Genomic DNA, 24,434 nt, shown 5'->3' with positions numbered 1-24,434 from the left:
TATGATTATTCAATTAATTCTTTTGCAGAATCAAACTTTCTTCATTTCATAGGCAACATGACTGTGAGGAGGAGATATGACAGCATCCAGGAAAAAAAAGAGCAGCCACCACACCTTGGAAAATAGCCAGCTTTGCTTCTTGGGTTTTGTTGTTTTTTGGAGGGGTTTGTTTTGTGTTAGGTTTTGTGGAGGGTTTTTTTGCGGGGTGAGGGTCGTGTTTTATTTTTGATACAATAAAAGAATTATAGTAACAACAAATATTTTTAAAACTAAACAATATAGCAAGATTCCTAAAATTTACGCAACACACTCAAGAACCATGATTTTACTTTCTCTTTTCCTTTCTCCAAACTTCAAACAATGTATTTTGCAGCCATATTTGAATAGCTGCCTTCCTAAAAATAATTTTTCCCATTCTAATCTGTCCAGCTGTTTGAAAGAAGCCATACATTTCTTGTTCTCATCCTCAAACCAAATTAAAATCATTTTTGCAGAAGAGCATTTTTATTTAATACAGAAAAAAAAAACAACTGTTTTTGTACCTTTGCATACAGGTAGAGACAAAAGCTTCCCAATCTAAACAAAATAAAGTATCCTGGCACTTTTGCCATCTAAGCCACATAAGGACACACTGAAATTACAAGCTGATCTCATAACTTTAGTGAGGCATTGCGGGCTGCAAGACTTTTTCCTCAAAACAGCTTTAAAATAAAGGCTCGGTGAAATCGACATCATAAGTATACCCTGTTTAACGCTCTTTTCCAAGACTAATTTATCTGTGTAATACTTAATAGGAAAACAGACTGGAGCATATCTTTTTCATACAGTATCCTGTTTAAAGTTAAAAGCATTAAGCCAAATCTTTAGAAAGAGGAGGCAGATTTTTAATGGTCAAATTTGCTAATTTATCACAGTAAGGCTCTCCTTGCTCCTCTCAATACAATTTTTTAGTATTTCAGTTGCTTTTTCCACATTGTAACATCCTAATTCATGTCTAAAGATGATGTTTATTGTGATTTTTATGGGATAATAGCATTATTTTAATCTCTGTTAAAAGATACCCTGTTGTGTTGGGAAAAATGAAACAAATTGTGCTGTAGTTTATGAGCACAACAACTACACAATGTTGCACTGTGTCTGTTCACAAGCACAATGTTTGTTTTTTTAATTTCTAAACTGATAAAGAATTGTCATGCTTTACCTGCGATTTCATCTCATAAAGCGTAGCATCCTCTGGAGTTAACTGAAGTGCTTCATCAAACTTGTGGATAGCCTCTCGGTACCTGTAGTTAAAACAGTAGTACAGTCTCACTATATTTAAAGATACTAGATATTTCTATTTATATCCTGACATTGTCCCAAATAAAGTGCCACAGCATCGCATTAGTATTAATGATTTTTCTAACCACTTCCCTGTAAGACACGCTGAACTGTTTTCAGGTACTGGCTATTTGTTCTTCTGACCAAATGGATGCTAAGTACAACCGGCCCAAAAGTGAATTTACAAATCAACATTGGAGACCTATGGCAAAGCAACGACTTAAAACTAGAAATCCTGAACTGAATCCACATCCCTCATTGTCAAAATCATCCTTAGTAAGGCATAAAGAAATATGATCTGAGCCCAACATGCCTTGTTACTGTCATAATTTAAAATTTCTTTTCAGTCTAAAAAGGCTGAAACATAGGAGTTTCTCTCCTGCATTTTTTGTACTGTAAGATAAGAAGGACACCTGAGTAACTTTGGTATATAAGAAGGAAGTTGAAAGTAAACAGAAATCGCTCAGCTTTGGGAAGGTATACAGTACCTTCATAATATGTTGCAGAAGAGTTGACCAAACAAAACCAATAAAAAGTAGGTCTTTGTCTTGAACAAAGAGGTAAAACTTGGACAAATGCATACGAGGGTTTTGAACCATACCGAAAAACTGTAATAGCATAAGACGCAGTTACAGGGGTGCAGTCTTCCAGCCCTAAAAGTGGCCTCAGATTAACATTTAACGAGTCTGTGGGATGACACAAGTTCTTTGAATCTGTTTCAAAATCCACTTTTGCTACGGAACTGTGTAGGAACTCTTATATTTAGATTAATTTCACTGCAGATATGAAAGCAGTTACTCTTGATAGATACACGCAATACAATTACTAAAGTAATTTTCAGATGCACTTCATACTAAACAGGTTTTACATTCTCATACTCCCCGTTCTTCCTTCCCTTTCCCTTCCCCATTTTTTGGTCCCCTGGCTTGTATTACACCTCCAGGTTTTCCAGAGCAGTCACATGAAGGCTTCTGAAAGTTCTGATTGGGAATAGAAGAATAGATCGGAAAAGCAATACAACTTCAGTCAAACTCTCATTGTGATTCAGGTATTATTAGTTTTCAAATTACACTGATAAGTATGTTGTTTGAGTGCTAAGCAAAGGATGTTTCAATAAATGTTTGCATTTCCTCAAAGTTTAGATTCCAGCTGTGCATTTTGCAATCTCAGTTCATTCCCCATGGGCAGGTGTTCACACTAAAGGAAACATCACCACATTTTCTACATATGTCAGCAGAAGCCTTAAGCTGTCATTCAGTTCGCAAGAACTACTTTTTGAGTAGAACATTATGATTTTGTTCAAGACCTAGACAGACATGGCACAATAAAACCGATATGCGTAACAGATGTCCTCAGCTCAGCTAGGTGGTGTCCTGGCCATGCAGCAAGGTGCAATATTGTGAGTGTAGCAAAGGAGTTTAGAAAAAGATGATTTTGGAAAACAGAGCAAATACAGTAACATCAGTAACCAGAAAGGGAGGAACAACACTGTCATTGTGCAAACAGAAAGATACAAGATATAAAAGCTGCATTTCAGGAATCTTCATTTTTACTTCTACAGAGGGGACATCGTTGCTCAAAGTGTCCATCTCAATGGGATAAAAACTCAGCAAGAACAGGCTACCTCTAACGGGAGCACCAAATACAAGCAAATATTCCCCCAAATTCTGTTGGGTTTTGCTACCAATTTGTCAACAGCCCGCCAACAGAATAAAGATGGCCATGGGAAAAGAGTCTGATCTAGTTAAAGATGTCACTGCTTACTGCAGGGGGGCTGGACTAGATGATGTTTAAACTCAACACATTCTATGATTCTACGAAAAGAAGTTGTCCATTCACAGAAATGCTGTGCCACATGTGCTCTGTGTATGCAATTTACTCAACTCTGCCTGTGAGCCTCAGAAAGTGATCCAAGAGCAGTGACGTGTGTGATCCACATCAGTGGATCCTCAGAAAGTGTGATCCAAGGCAGAAATGTCAGAACCACTTTTCCAGACTGAGAACACAACAGAAAAGGGCTGGAGAAGGAAGATTTATCTGCAGGTAAATGATGAACCGCCTGCTTGAAAAGACTGACCATTGACTACTAGTTTACAGCTTGGAGATATCCACGTGGCTGTGAAATATTGATCTTTCCAGTGCATATATTTCCTTAAGAAGAAAGTCTGATAAAACATGACTGTTCGATTCTTTTAAATACTCAGGAGAAGAGCTTCCTGAGTTTCCATTGTTGTTCCAGGAAAAACTAAGGACATCATTCTTATTAAGAGAAAATGAGCCATGTTGCTTTTTCTAGTAACACAAATTTGGGAAAAAAATCCTTTCTATAATCTCTTAATCAAAGAATTTTCTACCTCATTCTTTTGAGGGAAAAGATTATATACTGTATTAAATACCAAACACCTTACTGAAAAAGTTGCCTGGAAATATAAGATACAGATATAAAGTCAATGTTCCAGTAAATGCTTTATGAAAACGATAAGCCTTGGCTGAAATAATAAGTGAGCTAGCACTGGGGTAGTGTTGTAAAATAAATAATTAAAACCAGATAATTTTACTGCCTCTCAGTATCTTTTTTGAGATGAACTGTACGGTACCATTACCAGTATAAGGAGGGAGAACTACTTTTGAAAAGGAAAGCTTCCATACAAATATGACATCTGCTTTGGGTTTTATCAATGCATATTTAAAGAGTATTCCATTTGCTATGTCTTACGTCCCTTCAGAAAAAGGGATATGAAACCTATCACTTCAAAAATTACAATAACTTGTATCAAAAACAACACCTCAGAAACAAAAATGAGACTCAAAAATAGCATATCCATGCACTAGTGGCGATGCGATAAACCTTCTTCAGAAACCTGTGAAATTTATCAAAGTGGAGATTAATCCCAGGCACCAGTGGGCTGGGGGCCTACTGACTGGAAAGCAGCTTTGCATATAAAAGACCTGGGGATCATGGGGGACAAGAGGTTGAGTAGGAGCCAGCAACGTGCCCTTGTGGCAAAGAAGCCCAACAACATCCTGGTCTGCCTCAGCACCATCAACAGACAGAGAGATGATCTACCTCAGCCCTAGCGAGACCACAGTCTGCAGTGCTGGGTCCAGTTCTGGCCTGCCCAGTATGACAGAGACATGGACATACTGGAGTGAGTCCAGCAATGGGCCACGAAGATGATTAAGGGCTTGGAGCATCTGCCATATATGGAGAGGCTGAGAGAGATGGGACTATGCAGCCTGGAGAATGGAAGGCTCAAGGGCAATCTTATCAAAGTGTAATAATACCCAATTTAGAAGGGGGGCAGGGAGTAAAGAACCAGACTCTTCTCAGTCGTGCCCAGGGACAGGACAAGAAGCAGCAGGCACAAACTGAAGCACAGGAAATTCTTTTTAAATGTATCTCCATTGCTGGAGATATCCAAATCCCAACTGGACAACATCCTGAGTAACTTGCTCCAGTTGACCTTGCTTTGAGCAGGAGTTGGGGTAGGAAATCTCCTAGGGTTCCTTAGGATTATATGATACCAAGACATCAGCAACCTCAGTGATACGTGATTTAAGATGAAATATGATTATGTCTTGTCTAAATGAAAATAAATTTTAAGCAAAATATAATCTTATAACAAATAGACCCATTAATTTTTTTAATTACTATAAAAATGTATCTGATGTAGCAGTAAAGAAGTCACAAAATATTAGCAATGGGCATATCTCAATTTTATAGAATATCAAATCAGTATTTCCAGCAAAGGTAAAGCTGTAATCTGTATATACATTGTAACTAAGCTTCCAAACTCCAGTAATATAAAGCATTTCAAGAAAAGACTATCATATTTTGAAGTATTGAATTACTATGTATGTGAGTATAGAGATACGGTATATTTAATTTTATCTACACAGAGTGATCTCAGAAAAATAGTCCACCTCATTACAGAAACCAAATACAATTATAATCAGAATTTAATTATCATTTTCTATTCTTTATTGCAATGCCATAAAAAGGAATAAATTATTAAGAACTGGATACATCTGGGATGGCTTCAGTGTAGAAGACTTGATGGATCTTGCCAATTTTTATTTAACAGCATATGAAATCCCATAGCTCCCCTAAAGTACTGCAACTGCACTCTTCAGATGTGCTACTGACCATCTGGGAATGACACAGACTTGGCACATTTTACTACCGCTTGCTAAACTTTTGAAACAAACATCTCATGCTTTCACTCTACTTTTTCAACACCACTTCTGGGAAAACACGATCTCTTGAACTCTTAAACAAAATCATTAAAACAAATTCATATTTCCACAAAAAATATTTAATTGGAGACTTCTGGTTTAAAAAAAAGCAAACCAAACCAAACCAACAAAAAACAAACAACAAAATCCCACCATCAAAGCCTGTTCAAGTTAAACAGAGATCATTTTTTGAATCATACATGTACACGTAACACTAAAACCCACCACTGCAGATCATGCCGGATCTAGAGTCCTGTAGCTTTACTCCGACAGGCTTGCTAGACTGAGACAGGGCTCAGACTGACACTGCATATATCTGAAGATATACTGAAGAGATGAGATAGTTACCAAATTCAGACCAAATGAGACAGGCCTGCAGGACAGCAGCAGAGCAGTGTCAGGAGACAGGATAAGGCATTCTTAGAGACTGGGAATTCTTAGAGACTTGGAGGGACATTCCTACAATCAGATGTTGCAGGAAGATGAGGGAAAACATGGTAAGACAGAGCTAAGGGAGGGAAGAGGAAAACAACGTTTTTAAAAGAATATGGCTCATTGTCAAATACTCATATCATATCAGAGAGGATAAACGTGAATGGTCTGTGACCACCAGAAACACCAGCCAGAACAATTTTAGTCTAGTGTAGGGTCAAATTCAGACTTCGGTGGAAGCTAGGGAAAAAGAACACTAGTCGGTAATTATAAAGAGTACATAAAATGGAAAGAGAAATGAAAAGCACAGAAGTTGATTGCAGGAACAGACTTCCCTATGATGCAGGGCAGGACTGTGAGAGAAAAGATTCAAAGAACAGATGAAAAAGGAAACTAAAAAGAATAAAGGAGAAATTAATGTAACATGGCTTTTTTGTTTTTAGTAAGTTCAGAGTTCTCTAACCCAGCTAGGTTTTTACAATAAAATACTCCCCCTGCTGAGGTTGGCGAGGGAAGTGTACAGTACTTTATAGAAGCATCTAGAGAAGACTGGTGTGCAGGAACAGGCAAAAGGAGATTGTTTGCTTAAGTGTGCACAGAAAATTCTTGTCTATGCAGCCATACAGCACCTTTAACCTCACCGGTAACCTTCACAAGGCTGGTAAGTCTTTAAACACATGAAGTACAATATTAAGTGTTCTTTTGAAGTCTCAGCAACTCTACTTTTTTTTTTTTTATTGCAGACAATTCTGACACCATTGATGAATCATTACTGCAGCTCAAAAGCATAGCTATTTTATGGTAAATAAAGTGGCATATAATACTTCTGATAACGTAGGGAGAAAATTAAAACCAACTGCTTTACCATCTACTAAAACTTCCAATAAAACATTTTAATTTAACAGGTTGATTTAGGTATGGCCACGCTAATCACCACAGGTAAAGAGGTGCATGATAATTCTTCAATGGCACCTGACCAGGTTCTCGCCCTGAAGTAAAGGAGGGAGAAACACAAACAAACTTGTGGTAATTACCCATCAAGTTGGTAAATGACACTCAGCTGACCATGGGGTAAACCAGCATGCACACAGTTAATGCACATCACAGGATAAGTATTCATCAGAGTTATTATTCTTACACATATCAGACCCCTCAATATCAGGCTGTTGACACCTGGACGCTAGTAGTCCATATAGTGAAAATAAGTCTGATTTATACAGATTAATCTTTTCCAACGCAGCAAATACAAAGTGCTGTTCTAAGTCAGTCAGTTGAATATGCCACAAAATTAAATAGCTACACTAATATTTCAAAGAGACTTATCTCACTGAAGAACTTCCACAGAAGAACAGATGGGAAATACCATTTCATCACATGCCAAAAACAATTACCACCTATCACCACGCTAAACTACAAGATCAAGTTTTTAACATAAGTTCCACTCATCATTTTCCTCATTTTTATTTCAGCCACACATGTAAATATTGACACTTTTTATTACTGCATCTATTGGGCAAATACAGTTTTGAAACTACATTCATCGAAGAAATGGTATGAAATCCAATACTGGAGAAAGATGATCTCGTTATTAATACCCAGGAGTGAAAGCAACAAAATCAGGATTCTGGTGCTGTCTCTGACAGAGACAATCTCTCTCATGTGGGAATAAGATTTAAATTCCTCACACACAATATGAGAAAGTGATGTCATAAAAAAAAAAAATCACTTGCTACTACTTCACAATTATTTTATTGAGACCCAGGAATGGAATATACTGCAGTAAATAATTTTAATAAGAAATGGCAGAGAGTCATAGAATCACAGAACCCTAGGGTTGGAAAAGACCTCTGGAGATTATCTAGTCCAACCCCTCTGCCAGAGCAGGGTCACCTAGAGCAGGTTACACAGGAACGCGTCCACACGGGTTTTGAATGTCTCCAGAGAAGGAGACTCCACCACCTCTCTCAGCAGCCTGTGCCAGGGCTCTGCCACCCTCAAAGTAAAGAAGTTCCTCCTCATGTTTAGATGGAACTTCCTATGCTCAAGTTTGTGCCCATTACCTCTTGTCCTGTCACTGGGCACCACTGAAAAGAGCCTGGCCCCGTCCTCCTGACACCCACGCTTCAAGTATTTATAAGTGTTGATAAGGTCCCCCCTCAGTCATCTTTTTTCCAGACAGAAGAGACCCAAATCCCTCAGCCTTTCTTCCTAAGAGAGGTGTTCCAATCCCCTAATCATCTTCGTAGTCCTTTGCTGTCCCCTCTCCAGCAGTTCCCTGTCCTTCTTGAACGGGGGAGCCCAGAACTGGACACAGTACTCCAGGTGCAGCCTCACCAAGGCAGAGTAGAGGAGTTAATGTGACAGAGTATTAGATAATGATGGGGAGCGAACAGTGTCTACACTTGACAGTCTGCCCTAAGATGTCTTTCACAAACACATTTTATATTGAATTGTGAGCTGAAGCCCTGCTGCCTTTGACTTATTTTATACCTATCCTTTCAATCTGGTGAATCACTGATTCATGGTCCACCCCACTCAGATACTGCACTCATCTGTAAGGAGACAAGAAAATTTGCAAGACAAATGCAATACATCCATCTGCTCACCAATTCTCTTCCTGCTAACTGAAGACCACTTTCATTCCTGTGCCTTGTACACTGGCGCTACCAGTGTGCACAATTTCAGGGCTTCATCCACAGACGGCTGACAGCTGTTTCTCTATTACCTCATGTTATTACCCTACTGGTTCTCAGAAAACAGTCATGGAAACTAGGTCAAGAAGTTAAAAGCTGTCAAATGCATTAGAAAAGAAAAAGCACCAAAAAGTTTCTGGGATTTAGATACCATTATTTCTCTATCTTTCTCTCTTTCTTTACATGGCTTATTGCCAAAATATGATGCTCAAAGGTAGGGTATTAAGAGGGCAAAACATTTTGGGAGAGATGATACGCAAAAAGCAATAGTCTGCTCCAATTATTTTCTGAGCAGTTCCATTTCATCTAGTTGACATACTCTTGTTATCTGTACTAAATAATGTAATTCCTCTTCATTTTCTTTCCCTATACTACTTCTGGCCTCTTTACAATGTTTACTGATGTCAACATCACAGAGTAGTAACGACAGAAGTTATGTAAAAAAAATAAAACACAGAGAGACAGATAAAGACAGAGGAAATATGTAATTCTCCATGGCATTTGAGACTTACAAGGGCAATTTTAATTTATTTTTCATGAAAGTACCAATAAGTTAAGTAGTCAGGTACCCTATAAACCTCACATAGCTGAAACAACTACAAAGTATTACTGTAAAACGACTATAAAGTACCAATGCAAATACTAGACAGCAAAAACCATCAAGTCTTCTGAAACAAGTGAAATACAGATGTGTAATAAACACATCAACATACAAGGGCATAATATGCACATACATAGATTGTACAGAGAATGGATATTACCATCCAGAACTAAAGGAATGTATCAGACACTTGTAAATCCCAAAATGACTAACATGCAAATCATACACATAGAAGTGGCAAGAAGAGTGGGAACTCACACTACCAGCACTGCCGAGACAAGGAGTGGTGAGCCTCAGTGGCACTTAGCACAACTGTTCTACAAAGGGACGGATGAGGCAAGTTCATGCTCCCATTTCCATGACAGAGCCAGTTAGTCACTGACAATGCTGCTGTGTTTCTATTGATAAGTGACCTTAGAAGAACCAATATACTCAGACTGATGATTTTTGTTGTCAGCGTGATTTTGCATTCATGTAATAGTGCCTATTGAAAGAGAGTAACAGCAAGAACTGTTTGAACTATCTCCTTCAATTTCTCCCATATCACAGCATGAGATGCAAAATAAAACACTGAAGATTCAACAGACAATTAATATTTCAGATGGTTTTATTTACATTAGTAGCTGGATGGGAATATTTAGGGCGTTTAGTCCACAGTATCCCATGCAGCTACCATCCGCAAACTCTAAGGAGCGTCAGTGAGTTTTCTTTAGACTGAGAAACATACTCACCTTGGTGGTTTTTCTTTCCAGTTTTACTCAATATTTATAATTTCTCTCTCTGAATCTCAATTTAATATCAGAATGTGATGACCAAAACCACGTAACTTCAGCACCCTCACAATCAGTTCAAATATATTCAAAAACTATAAATTACCCAGAAGAAAAAAGTCAGGTTAAAGATTTCTCCCATACTTACGCAGTGTTCAATGTAATCATTGTTTATACTATAATTTACATAGAATTTCTTCAGGTTTTATGACAGCAATTTATTCTGTAAATTAATTATGAAAGTTTAATATTTATTATTCTAATTTTAGCATTCATCTCTTTCCTTCTGTATGTCAACAACACTTGTGAATTTTTTTTCCAGTATTGCTTAGAATTCCTTTCTCACTTTGAATTCCACAAAAGAAATCAGCTCCTAAAATAACTAATTTCTGAAACCTCATTCATTCAATTCCACCCACAATACAGAAGTACTGGAATTCTGCCACATTTTTGAAAGGCAAATACAAATGTCTTAAAATAAAGTTGTAGAGTCATTCTAAGAGAGTTTTCAAAATTCATTCTGCACTCTCCTCATCTCACATCTATGTCATTGCCCCTGCTTTGCACCAGTATAAAAGCTTTGCTTCTTAGATCAAGTCAACAGTCTAATCCAGGTTATGATGTGTCCAAACATTAATTTGTTTTAAAATAGCAAGCATCTCCCCAGTGTAATTCTCCTTCTGGCTACAGGAACATGAAGACGACAGCTTTATTTAGGCAGTAATGATACAGCTATATTATAATGGTTTCACATCATAGCTAAACTTTAATACCTCAAGTATACGTTTGGATGTTGGAGAAGCTCACAGTTCTTACTTTACAAACATTGTGATAGTCAGGAAACTGAATGCATCATAAAAAAAAAGGCATCTTTAGCAAATAGCTTCCTACCATGTTACGTGTAAGCAATACCAGGGAAGGTTAACCTTCTGATAAACAGAAGGGTTTCACTGACAGACTAAAGACAACTAAAAACATCTATGTCAACATCCAAATCCACTGAGGGAGAATTTATCATCCTCACAAAAGCAATTGCCAGGAAGAAAAAAGCTTGTATTAAAGCTTTCAGGCAAATACAGCTTCCTACAGAGAAGTCTAGTCTGCAGAACTCCTTTCAGTAAGTCTATGCTATTTAATGTATTTAGCAGGTGTCTTCCATTTTTAACAATAAAATAGGACGGTGGAGCCAGCTGAATATAAGCCATTATTCATTGCCAACATCTCTTATCCAAATAAGCTATTTTAAAAGAAATCTACAGCTATGAACTGCATTTTGTCGTAACTGTCATTTCTTAATTTTTGCAGAAGACAAAAAGCTTAAGCCAGTCTACTACATTAGATTTCTATTACCAGCTGATAGGTCAACAACAAAACAAACAATGTTTTTTAAGATTTGCCATTTAGTTGCAAGAGTCAGTACAACTCCAGAGACAGGCAGAAAAACACGCCTAATACACACAAATAACGGCAGCCTGTGAAAATTATCGGTTTGAACTGGTTTCAAAACAGCAAACTTCAGTTCTTCACAAAAACAGCATTTCTATGATTTTCAGAAAGTAAGAAAGAGGGGAGGGATGCATTATCTCCGTCGCTATGTGGTATTAGTGTAGCAAGCACCACCCAGAAATATAAAAGTATGGTTCTTTGTCTAAAATGTTTGACGTACAGTATTTAAACACTGTATTAGAAAATTAAGCATGATATTAAAAATACTGCGACTCCTCTGTTGAGACTGGGATGGATGCACTGCACTCATTGCACAAATGATTGTGGGAAGCAAAACATACAAAGTCTATCACCTATTTCGTATATGTCACACAGTTTACCAAAAGTACTTGGCAATATATTTAACAATCTCGTCTACACCTATCCACCATAAAAAAAAGTGTACTTCAGGTACGTACTGCTAAAACTAGAGAAAATAACTGCTCTGCATGTAACACATTAGCACTGTCCCTTATGAGCTAAGTAAGAGTAACTTGTTCAAGGTCCAGTGATAAAGTCAAAGAAGAATTAGACTCGTTCTCAAGGACATGAACATTTAAAAAGTGTAAAAACTGAAATGTCAGGCCTGCAAATGAAAATACATTTACAGCCATCCATTTCAAATTATGAGTGCAATACAGTAACAAAGACACACAGGCAGCAACTAGATGACAATATCACATAAATAAAAGAATTTGTCTCCACTTTCCTTGCTGTTTGGACACTTATTCTAATATCCGTTTTCCTGCCTGTTTTGTCAAAAGCATTTGTGAACCAGATCAGAACCAGCAACCAGAAAGAGGCTGTTTTTGAGCTGGCTTCTTCTCCATCCCAGTGACAAACTGGTACTCCCAACTGGCTCCCCCCAGGGTGAAAAAAAAAAAAGGGACCATTGCAAAGGGGTGGAAGTGAGACACCAGGAGAGCAGGGTCACATTGACCCTGACTGAAACGGGCTTAACCACCAATGGAACTGCAGCCTTTGACTAGATACTTGACCCGCAAACAGCCAAAGCTAGGAAGCATATATACCATGCTTTCAATTAACTCAGCCCTGATACAATTTAACAATTGTCTACAAAATGACTAAATAGTTAACTCCCACATAAATAAATTAACAGAACAAAAAGCAGTAGAGAAAGTCAAGACCCACAATAAATTTATTTTTTATTAATTTGATGACCACATGGTTGTGTACAAGACCCTACAAGTAATTTTTCTTGTGGTAGTACGCTATGTCGTGAAGTCAACTCTAAAATGATTAGCAGTCCTATAACATCAAGTATTTCCAGGAAGAACAGAGAATGTACTGCTCCTCATTTTCCCCACACGCTATTTAAACTAACCCTTCAAAAGACCTGACTGAACAAGTCGTTTGTAAAGAGTTTTTATTCTGAGCCTTTACTGCCAATCACCCTTTCCAGTTTAAACGTGATATGCCCTAAGATGTGGAGAACGCCATTTAGGGAACAAGAAAACAAGTTAACATACGTATATAAACGAAGATCTTCGTAGCAAAACACACTGCCATATCCTACTTCTTTAGGAAACTCCTGAAACAAATGCTAATGAGTAATTATGATCCCTTAATTTCAGTACATTTTAATTTTAGAATATATGGACAACAGGTATACATCATGTTCAATGAAGATCATGCAATGAATACCGAATTACTGTTTCAAAATTAAATTCCATGAACCATAAAGACAGTTAAAACAGAGGGGGGGAGGGGAATATTATCTTCATCAGCAACAATTACTAGGCTTTGTTTAAGAGCAAATGGACAAAGGTATTAAATTAGGACACCACTTCATTTTTTTTCCCTGCAGCTTCCCCTATGAAGAGAAATAATATTATCAAAAAGTAGTTTCTAAATACAAAGGTTTTAGTATTCAAGTAAAAGCAACTTGGTGTATTTAACAGTAGACCTGGACAATAAACAAACCCACAAAACTGTAACTTTAAAAAAATTAAATATGATCATATTTTACAGTATCTAAGTTACAATATATAATGTCATTAATATAGGGAATCCTGGATGCTGTGACAGCAGTAGTTCAGCAGTGCAACTCTTGCCAGTGTCTGTCAAGGAAAGAATGTGGAAAAAGCCCCAGGTTGTATTTCTCTGTAAAAACTGCACAGATTATTAATGTAAATTGCTAGATTTTGCTAAATTGTATTATAAATAGAATTCTCTGCTGAAATTATGGGCAAAATCTCTTAGCTCAGGTCAGAAATATGTTCTTTAACTTGTAGATAGTTTAACTTTTGCATGAAAGTATTGACATTAATCTCTAGCCACCATCTACCAGTACAGACCTGCCAGCACAAACTCGTTTCTGCAGGACCGCAACGGTGCCAGTTTTACTGCCACCGTGTCTACTATGTTAAAAGATGGCCCCTGTCCCAGGCAGTTTATAACAGTAATAGGCAGCAAACAAAAAGAAATGAAGACTGTGTCAGAGATCAGCTCTGAAAACAAGCCAGATCGTGAGAGAAATTCGCAGTGGCGCACTTCATCTCAACACAACACTTAGAAGGAATGAAAATACACCAGGTGCTGTACACTTGCATGTAATTTACAAGGCTAGAAATATGACAGCACATGTGCTTGCACATATTTTCTTCATTAACTTCTAAAGCACAGCTCTGATGAGTGATGAAAATTAATTCTAAAACATTGTCATAAGTAACAAGAATAAAAATAATAAAATAACAATATTTATATTTTTTATATTATTTATTTACAGTCCACTATGTTACATAGATCCTTATAGGTCTTTAAGTAGTACTACAGAGGTTTTTGGGGATTAGATGCAAATATTCTATTTGGTCATAAACAAAAGCTGTCTGGAAAAAGTGCTAGGAATCAAACAGAAGCAACATAAGCAGCTAGCAATGTAAAAATCCAGAAGCTACCAATTTGTGCCCTACTGATTACTAAGAAGAAAATTCTGCCCCTCTACTGCACCCTGGTGACAGCTTACCTGCAGTACTGTGTCCAGCTCTGCGGCCCTCAGCACAAGAAGGACATGGACCTGTTGGAGCAGGCCCAGCGGAGGGCCATGAGGGTGATCAGAGGGCCGGAACACCTCTGCTTTGAAGACAGGCTGAGAGAGTTGGGGTTGTTCAGCCTGGAGAAGAGAAGGCGCCAGGGACACCTTATTGCAGCCTTTCAGTACCCAAAAGGGGCTTATAAGAAAGACGAGGACAGACTTTTTATCAGGGGCTATTGCAATAGGACAAGGGGTAATGGATTTAAACTGAAAGAAGGTAGACTAGACTAGATATAAGGAAGACATTTTTTATAAGGGTGGTGAAACACTGGGGCAGGTTCACCAGAGAGGTGGCAGGTGGCCCATCCCTGGAGACACGGACAGGCCTCTAAGCAACCTGATCTGGTTGTAGATGTCCCTGCTCATTGCAACGAGGGTTGGACTAGATGACCTTTAATGGTCCCTTCCAACTCAAACCGTTCTATGATTCTATGACTGTGTGCAGTTTAAATAAACTACAATTCTTGTACCCACTCAGAAAAATATGCACTAAATTAGTAACAGTTTCAAAACTGAACTCCTGCTTTGCCAAATAATAATAAGTTGCTGGAAAATAACCTTTGCCAGAATAAAAAGGAAATAGCTACAATAAATTGCAATTTAAATGAAAAGAACTTCTTAAATCAAACATTCTACACGGAACTTCCTACTCAATGAGAGGAGGTATCACCAGGAAACAATAACTCTATCAGTAAGTGAGGAAAAACAATAAAGCTAGCAATAAAGACTAACTTAAAGGCAAAATCACCATGTTACTTCACATGGCAGTTTACAGGAGGGTGTTAAACACTCTAAAACACTCTCTGCACTTTTTTTTTTATTCTGTAGGAAGGTTACGAGGCCTGCAAAATGAACCTAATGCCCCAACTAACAAGAGAGAAGCTGCAACATATGCTTTTTCCCAAAAAAGGGATGTAAGTCCATACTTGTTCTGAGTGTTTTCTGTTTCAGCTCATGTGTTCTGTACTCAAGAGTTACAGTTTACACACCCTTAGTCTCATTTTAGTGACCGTATCATATGTAACACACTTTCAAGGAAGCTAACAGCAGTTAGTTTGTATATACATTGGAAAACATCAAAAAGTGATCAGGTATTTTGTCTAGAAGTCACGACCATCTCAATCAAGCTCCTGTTTGTACTATACAGTGTCACTTAGAGTTATAAGCCTACCTATTTTCTCTGAATTTTTTCTCTGAATGATAGACCTTAGAAAACACTCAACCTAATCAGAGCTAATAATTGCTGAGATTAAAAATTTTCATTTTATTTGGAGAACACTGGTATTGATCATTCACTCTGAAATGAGGTAAGCAGTATACGGAATAGCTAATTATACGTGGCATGCAAATTACATCCAAGACTGACACCAAACAGTTATTTTCAGCCTACAAGGAATGGTAGGAGTGATTACTTACTACGTTCTCCTAATTTCAGGATGAACATTTTGAAGTGATTTCTTCTACACTTAATTACAAAATCCAACTCTGTAAGGCTTTCAGATCACTTTTATGGGAGGGTCAACATTCTTGATGCAATATATCAGCAACCTAACAGCTCCTATTCTAGAAGCCAGAAATAAAAGCTAAATTTGCAGACTCCCAGATTACCTACTGAATCAGTCCTTTTAACTTTCTAACTTCCAAAATACATCTTTGCTTCAGATGAGGTCAGTTAGCAGAGAGAGATGGGAAGAAGATGGATCAAAGACTGACCATTTTTTTTGCGTTTCTCTTTGTACCCAAAGCATTCCACCAAAGACACATGGACTAGTGAAACAAAATGAAAAATAAATAAAAGAAACAGAAGTTTTCCATCCAGAGAGAAAGGTTCCATACTAACAACATGTACAGCCAAACTCAAGTGTGAGAAACTACCTTTTGTATTCTAACTGCATCTGTACTTTTAATGGGATATAATTACAGAATGGCTGAGATTGGAATGGACCTCTGGAGATCACCTAGTCCAAAGACCATGCTCAAAACAGGGTCAGCTAAAGCAGGCTGCTCAGGTTATTCTCCAGTTGGGTTCCGAGTACCAACAAGGATGTGAAGTCCGCAACATCTTCCGGTCAATCTGTCTTCTAGCAGGTTGGCCAAGCATGATTTCTCCTTTGCTAATTGATGCTACCTACTCCCAATAACCTTCTTGTGCTTCCTGTGTTTCAAAATGGTTTCCAGAATTACTTGCTCCCTCACCTTCCCAGGGACAGATTTGAGGTTGATAGGCCTGTAAGTCCCTGAATCCTCCTTCTTAGCCTTCACAAAGATAAGAAACATTTGCTTTCTAGCAGCCCTCAGGAACCACCCCAATTTGTCATGACCTTTCAAATGCAGTTAAAGTCTTTGCGATGACATCAACCAGCTCCTTCAGCAATCATGGATGCATCCCATTGGATCCCATGAACTTGTGTATGTCACATTTGTCTAAACATTTCACAGTCTAATCCTCCTCCACTAAGGGTATGCCTTCCTTGCTCCAGACTCTTCCTCTGGTCTCATGGGCCTGGGGCTTCTGAAGAGAAGTCTTATCAGTAAAGATCAAGGCAAAGACAACATCAAGTACCTTGGCCTGTTCTCCATTCTTTGTCACTAGATTCTCTACCCCTTTCAGCAGAGGACTCACATTTTTCATGGTTTTCCTTTTGGTGATGATACACCTGTGGAAGCTCCTCTTGTTGCCCTTTAGATCCCTCACCAGATTCAACTCCAGGTGGGCTCTATCTCTCCTAACCCCAACCCTGCATAGTCAGACAGGGTCCCTATAGTCGTGCCGGGTCACGTGACACTGCTCCCACCTCTTGTATTTTTCCATTTTATGCTTGGATTTTGTCAGGAGCTCCCTGTACATCCACACAGGACTCCTATCACCTTTTCTTGATTTCGTCCTCATCAGGATGAGCCACTCCTGTGCTGCAGGAGATAACTTGAAGAAAATGCACCCAGCTCTCCTAAACCCCCCTTCTCTCTAACACACCCCACTTCTCCTAGGCTACTCCATAATGTAACTCTGCCCACTAAACTAATGAAATGTTTCTGACAAAGATAGCTCTTGGATCTGGTAGGAAACCTGATTATTTTCACTATATTACATAAGTAACATCAGTTTTATTGACTGAAAGGCAATTTTGACACAGCGATATTTGCCATTTGCCATGTTAGTTGCACCAAAATGAATTATCAAAACTATCTGAAAGCAATGTTACTACTTTATCACTTTCTGAACACATTAGCAATCAAGAGTTTATCATCATCTAAACCTGAAAGACAAAAGTAAATTGAACAAATACAAATGTTATAAGAACATGACAGAAAGGCCTTTCAACTTTATTTAAAAAAAAGTATTACCCTTCTGCTCCATCTGCTAAATATATTATTTTTTTGATAACACTTAACTTACCATTACACAGAACAGACTTTTTATTTAAAGGAATGTGCCTCTCATCATCTGATACTGACACTTAACAGCTTCTAGTGAGAAAGACAAACTCAATTACAGCTTAAATAGTTAGGGAATCATAAACTACACATGTTGAAGTGATGCTGGCATATAAGCATCAGGTGAAAAAAGTCTCAACTACTAAAAAGTGGAATAAGTAGCACTTCACAGAAGTTTGATTTATGGGGGGTTTTTTAGTAGTTTAGAAAATTAAGCTAAGTAATTATCAAAGATTAATTCCTCTGGAAATTCCTCATGAAAATTGAACCTATAATCTGGTCTTCGCATAGCACCTTGACACGTCCTTATTTAATTTGCAGAAATTAAAGGAACGAAAGAGTAAAGGCTTATTAACCAGTCTAATTTACACATGAGGTGACAAAGTGACATCAACTACTTCTTTTAACATAGATGAGGCACTATAAGCTCAGACAAAACATAAAAGTGTTCTAGTCGAAAACGTGATCTTCCCAAACCAGTTCTACCTTTAGAGACAGAGATCTTTTTAGTGCAATATGAATAGTAAATAAATATTTTCAAAAGCGAGAGTAGTATTAACTTTTACTTAGCAAAATTTAAAAAATAAATGCAAATCAATAAGATTTTAAACCCAATAGTGTCGATTTGCAAAAGAAAATGAAGTCTTTAGATGAACATTTTTTGCAAATCTTTAGGGTGCTTTGAGAAGAACTCTATCTCCACCTACTGGACCGGCTACAAAAATGTTTGTAGTTTGAAAACAGCGCCAGGAATCGGATTGCCATCTATAGAAGACATCTATATGAACATGCAGCTCAGTTACACTGAAGATACTAGTCTGACAGACGTTGTTCTTCTCCTTACTGTTAGCTCTCTACACACCATATGTTTGAGGACATAAAACTTCATTGTTTAGTCTTGCCTAAATCTGTTCATAAGGTAGTGTCCGCAGCCAAAGACTACCTACCTACCAGTCAAAATACACTGTAATTGCAAACTGTGGTGCTCAAAATACTGAGACTGAGCACATGAACTTTTATTCTTTTGTATTGTGCTGGATTTAAAACAGTATAAGACTATCAACACAAAAAAACTAACATGGATTACAGTTGGCTTTTTGGTTGGGCTTTTTTGGGGGTGGGGTTTTTTTTTTGGTTTGTGTATGTGGGCACATCCATACTGGCGTTCTCAAGCGGGATAAAACACCAGCATTGTAAGTTTCATATAAGCAAAACCAATTTCTCCTCTGGAATATTTTCCGTTCTTTCCACCAACAGACAATATTCTATTTGTTAATTGCTCCTTCCCATACATGAAGAGAGTACACTAATATGCCACTTCTTCCATATACCTGCCTTTTGTTTCTGACGCTGAGATTATTCATTCACAAGTCATCTTCATAACTACCTCTTGATCAAGTTTCTAGGTCAGAATTTCCTAAACCATGTCTTGCACATTAACAGACCCGCTGGGATAATCAACCTAATTCAACACGTTTCTGGTAGTCTCTCCATCTTTCTTCCCATCTCACAAAAAGACTGAGACATGGATCAGAAACCGTTCTCCCCAGTTTTTTTCTGTGTGTGTCTCAGTCTCAGATGAACAGGTTCATGCACACACATTACAGCAGGTACCTCAAGCAGCTCTAACAAAAGCTGATAACCCATGGAGGGCAACTCGTGGAGGGCTGCTACCTCCAAAACAATGGACCCATGCCACTCCTGAGTTTGCCAATGGGCAAAGAAAGCAGTCTGTGCAAATTCTGACTCCCAGGAAGCCCACTATTGCTTCCCCGCAAGAAGCATCGAGACTCGCTTTACAAGCACAAGTCAATCCAATCTCACTTGTTCCACAGAAGCAGACTTACTGCATACACAGAGACTAACAAACCCATGGTGAGGGTGCAACACCATCACTGCCTTCCCTTACCAAAAAATAAGGTAATGGACTAGCCAGGCATAAAGATGATAATCCCTATTCTAACTAAGTAACAGTGGACCCGCTTACAAAATTCACCTTTCATCACCAACCGATGAATTGAATCATCATATTGATTTTGCCATGCACATTACCTCGGAGTCTCCTTTCCGTAAGAAGTGAAGTTGAATTTATTACTTTCCATTCTTTCCTTTATTTAGCCTCTTGCTTCTTCCCAAGTCTGTTTTCTTTCAGGATCCCCTTCTTCTCTCCATTCCACAAGTAACACCAACTAAGACAAGACCTTAGTTATCCTCTAGTGCTCAGCCTTTGCTTTTCTCCCAGGTTTCTTCAATGGAAGAGATACCATACTTTTACATAAAAGCTACACAATCCAATTCAAAACTCTTTAACTGTTACTATGCTTTGGTATTCCAGGAACCAATCTACAAGTATTTAATTATTTACGTCAGTCTGCTTATGTTGTACAAAAGTATATCCAAGAAATAGACCATATAAGTCAAACACAAGTACAGCAACCATTTTCCACCAGAGAGAATAAACATTCCTTTCAGCCTGCTTCCTCAAGTTCCCTGCAATGATACATCAACTATTCCACCTGTTAAAGTAATGGAAGCCTCCCACTATGAGTTTAGCTTCTAACCTATGTGAAATCCTTTTTTTTCTAAGAGAAAGATCTGCCTGAAAGTTATGCACCCTGACAGCAGCATGCTACCATAATTGCCCAAACTGTACAGAGCGTGCTAGAGCAACTGATGGAAACTACAGTTCTAAGTCAGAGCATCTGTTAGGCCTCAGATGTAAGTGTTAACACAAAAGAGTGTGATGAGCCTCCCAAAAGCCGCATTTTAATTTCTTGTTCCTTGTTTGTCATACTCGTTGTAAGCCATTCAGCGTTTCTCAGTAGCTCTTATAAGCACTTCTGATGGTGTATACTTCTGATGGGTTAAGCCTTTGTGTATGGTTTTCTAACTGACAGATCAAGCAAAACTCAAAGACCAATTTAAAAATGTAAAAGCACCAAAAATTACCTACTGCTCAAAATAAACAGGCAGCAGTCTATGTCTCTCTGCCCTAAACCACACATACAACGGATTATTTGCTGCTGTTCAAGAGATTTATTGAACTTTACATAACGCACAACAACAAATGATCAAATAAGAACACCAAAATCCACTGAGAAAAGATATACAAAGTCCAAAGCAAAATGCAAGGAAGGCAAACATAGAACAGAAAATAAGGCAAAAATAAAAATCATTCTCTTTTTAGTATATGTAAATACAGTAAATATTAGTGATTACCAGATGTAGAATGAAAACATTTACCAATATTTTTATTTTTTCGAACTTGAAAACACAGTCTCTATTTCCTGAAAAGGACAGAATAGACCTGCCTTTCCATAGACCACCGTATGATTTATTTCCAGTGTTAAAAACGAAGATGTAAATAGACTCCTGATTTGTGTATTCTGTGTTTTCAGCTACTAGTATTAATGTAACCAACTTATGCAGCTACTGCATTAAAGGTAGTGATTAATACGATGGCAGCATGTTTAAAACTGATTTAGCTTAATTTGGTTTAAATTTAAAGTCAACTTTTAAAGGCTTCAAAATTTTATTCAGGAATTACAGAACTCAGGAACACAGAAGGATGCAGAGAAGTGAATCACTGCCCCCCCAAAGAGTGTTACCATTTGAGTGAACAGTAAAAAGAGAAATCATATTTAAATATTTGAACAGAAAACTTTTCTCAAAGACCTTTTTTTACTTATTATTTTTTAAATCATCAAACAAGACCACACACACAGTGTGTTTATCATCATATATAAACTTGCCTGCTTTAAACGTCCAAGTTGTTCTCTCCTCCATATTGCCCAGGGAACCCTTTTTTAGGATGAAATTCCTTAACACAAAACATTTAACAGCACAGGAGCACATACTGACTAATTATCAAATTATTTCTACCAGGACAATAATGTTATCTTTGATCTGGGAAAATTAATAAAGCTGAGATGCTCATACAAGTAAAGCCAGGATAGACACAGATTTAGATGTCAAGCATTCTGAAGATTTTAAGGGCACTATTCTTGGAACTGTTTTTCCCCCCTCTAGAGAAGATCTAGCCAAATTACGTTGTTAATATGTAATTTATAGTCCCTCTTTCCCAATTTCTCACCCTCCCCCAACTCCAAGGATACTTTCCGCTTGAAGCGTAAAAGGACAACAGAACCATCTTTGCAATATCCTTCCAAAATTGCTGAACTCTCAAGACTCAGTAACAGAAGGTGTTCAGAGCAGCTACCTGGACCTGACTTTCCAACAGCATTAGGCGGATTAATAGTGCATTAGCTGCTTTGCAGTATCTGCCTAGGCACTGTACACACAGAAATAAGCTTACCCTTTAATAAGACACATTTAGAAGAGAGGAGAAAGCTACCAGAGTAGCTAAAGCATTGCTTAAAGAGTGGCTTATCTCACTGTATCTCATTCACTCTTTCAACTTTTAGAGCCAATCACTTTGTACCTCCCTCCTTCTATCATTTTTTTGATACATGAACACTCAAAAATGAGATGAGACGAAGACTTCACTTCACAACTGCCAACACCACCAAAGGAAACAATGTATTTAGTACCACACAGTAAAAGTAGAATGAAACCAACGATCAGCTCTTTAAATAGGAAAAAGCATGTGAATGCTAGTGGTTCCAGAAGGCATTAAAATATCATTTAGCACTTATTCACTCAATGAAAAAGTGTAAGATAACTTTAGTACCTCCTATTTTCAGCCAAATTTGCACCTTCTTCCTTCAGCTCCTTACTTCTCTTTACACAGTCCTCCAGGAGAACTTCCTTTCTCCTCTTGGTTGCGTGCACCCAGGTCGCATCATCCTCATCAGCCAGGTCCTTCTCATCCGCCGCTTCTGCTTCAAACTGCTGGGAAGTAGCTTTGGAAACTTTCTCGCCAATCTTTCTCTTCCACCCAAAAGAAGCCATTTGGAGAACTAGAGGGGAAAAAAAAATAACTTATCTTCAGTAGTTAGGAAATCTAGGTTTTAAGCACACACAGGGAAAAAATACGCCTCTCATCCCGGTTCTAGGCCAGAGTGCCCTCCCCATCCCCCGTACAGATCCCGCCCATCGGCTCCACCAGGGATGTCTTGTCAGGCCACTCGGTCCACGGCGAACGAGACACCGCGGGCCTGGCCACCGCCCCGCAGCGCTGCGAGCCCCGCCGGCCGTGCGGGCCCAAACGCCTTCGGCCCGGCCGCCGGCGGGGGAGCGGCGACGCCCCCCCGGAACGGGCCGCCCTCCCCGGCCGGGGCTAGGCCCAGCAGTGGCGGGGGAAGGTGGGGGCAGGCGGGGGGAGGCGGAGTGCCGCAGGGCCCACGGGGGGAAGCCGGGCGGGAGAGCGGTACCTGCCGCGCTCCTGGGGCCGCACCGCCCCTCAGCCCCGGCCGGCAGGAAGCGGAAGGGCGCGGCGGCAGGGAAGCGGAAGCAGACGGAAAGCGGAAGCGGCTGTTGTGGGAGCCGGGGGCGGCAGCGCCCGGCGGAGCGAAGGGCAGGTATAAACCTCTGCGGCGGTAACGCTGTAAATCACGGGGGTGAACGGTGCTTGGCTGGACGGTGGGATTAAAAGGAACAAACGGACCTAAAACCAGGAGCTTTGGCGGGATGATTGCCCAGGAAACTTGTCGATACCGCATGAATCAGCCAAAAATGTGCCCTTTAGGTGAACTTGACTAATTACAGCATGAAGACCACCTCTCTGGCAGTGAGGAGACTCGCCTGCGCCTGAGGGCCCTCACCCGTAGAGCCTGCGCCCTCAAACCAGACACACGCTACGTTTAATTGAAAACGAGGGCGTTTTACACCGGTCAGCTGCAAAATAAGGCAGGATGAGCACCAATAAAAAGTGGATAGACAATTAGTATGTCAATTATGCCAATTTACAATGTAAAAATTACACTTCCCAATGCTGTGTGTGTTAGCTTTGCGGAGATACCCCTAGCACCCATTTCTGCGCAGAACTGCTGATAAATAGGGAATACCTCGACACTGTGTGTTATTTATTGGCTTCCGCAGCAGATAAATGATCCCACAAGTTTGGGGACAAGAGCAAGGGAAGCTGGGAATGGCACCCATGTGAGACCCACAGCACCGACCATCCCACGGGCAGAAAAAATGACCCAGGAAACATGGCCAAGGCTGGAAGTTAGGGGGTTTCTTCGTAAAAGGAAGAAAACGACAGGGTACAGGGTTTAAAATTACTCCCGAGTTACAGAGACACATACCAAGACACAAGAAGCATCCACGGCAGTGCAGGGACAGAGCAGTGGAAAAGGGGAGAGAAGGTGAGTCACCACAGGTCAGAAAGGGACCCTGGCACTGAGTATCCAACATTCCTTCAATCCCAAATTCCTTTGTTTTTTTGCAGGAAAAGGGTTCACAGGATCTAGGGGAAAACGGACAGTGAGAGGCTGGGCTGGCAC

At 39.1% G+C, this 24,434-nt stretch overlaps 1 protein-coding gene across 1 annotated transcript in view; it reads right to left on the bottom strand.

Moving 5' to 3' along the window:
* Nucleotides 1–23,438, bottom strand: part of TTC33 (tetratricopeptide repeat domain 33) — a 40,966-nt gene extending 17,528 nt beyond the window's left edge. Inside the window, exons 1-3 of the mRNA XM_063320739.1 lie at nucleotides 23,361–23,438; nucleotides 22,718–22,946; nucleotides 1,202–1,283 (exon numbers count right to left, since the gene is read on the bottom strand). Coding sequence (XP_063176809.1) covers nucleotides 1,202–1,283; nucleotides 22,718–22,938 — 303 coding nt within the window. The 5' untranslated portion in view covers nucleotides 22,939–22,946; nucleotides 23,361–23,438. The remainder of the gene's footprint in view (nucleotides 1–1,201; nucleotides 1,284–22,717; nucleotides 22,947–23,360) is intronic.
* Nucleotides 23,439–24,434: the final 996 nt, after the last annotated feature.

The sequence above is a fragment of the Chroicocephalus ridibundus genome, chromosome Z (assembly GCF_963924245.1).
Source record: "Chroicocephalus ridibundus chromosome Z, bChrRid1.1, whole genome shotgun sequence".
In the NCBI taxonomy this organism is placed as follows: Eukaryota; Metazoa; Chordata; class Aves; order Charadriiformes; family Laridae; genus Chroicocephalus; species Chroicocephalus ridibundus.
Note: the sequence above shows the minus strand (reverse complement) of the source record. Positions and strands in the feature narration are given on the sequence as shown.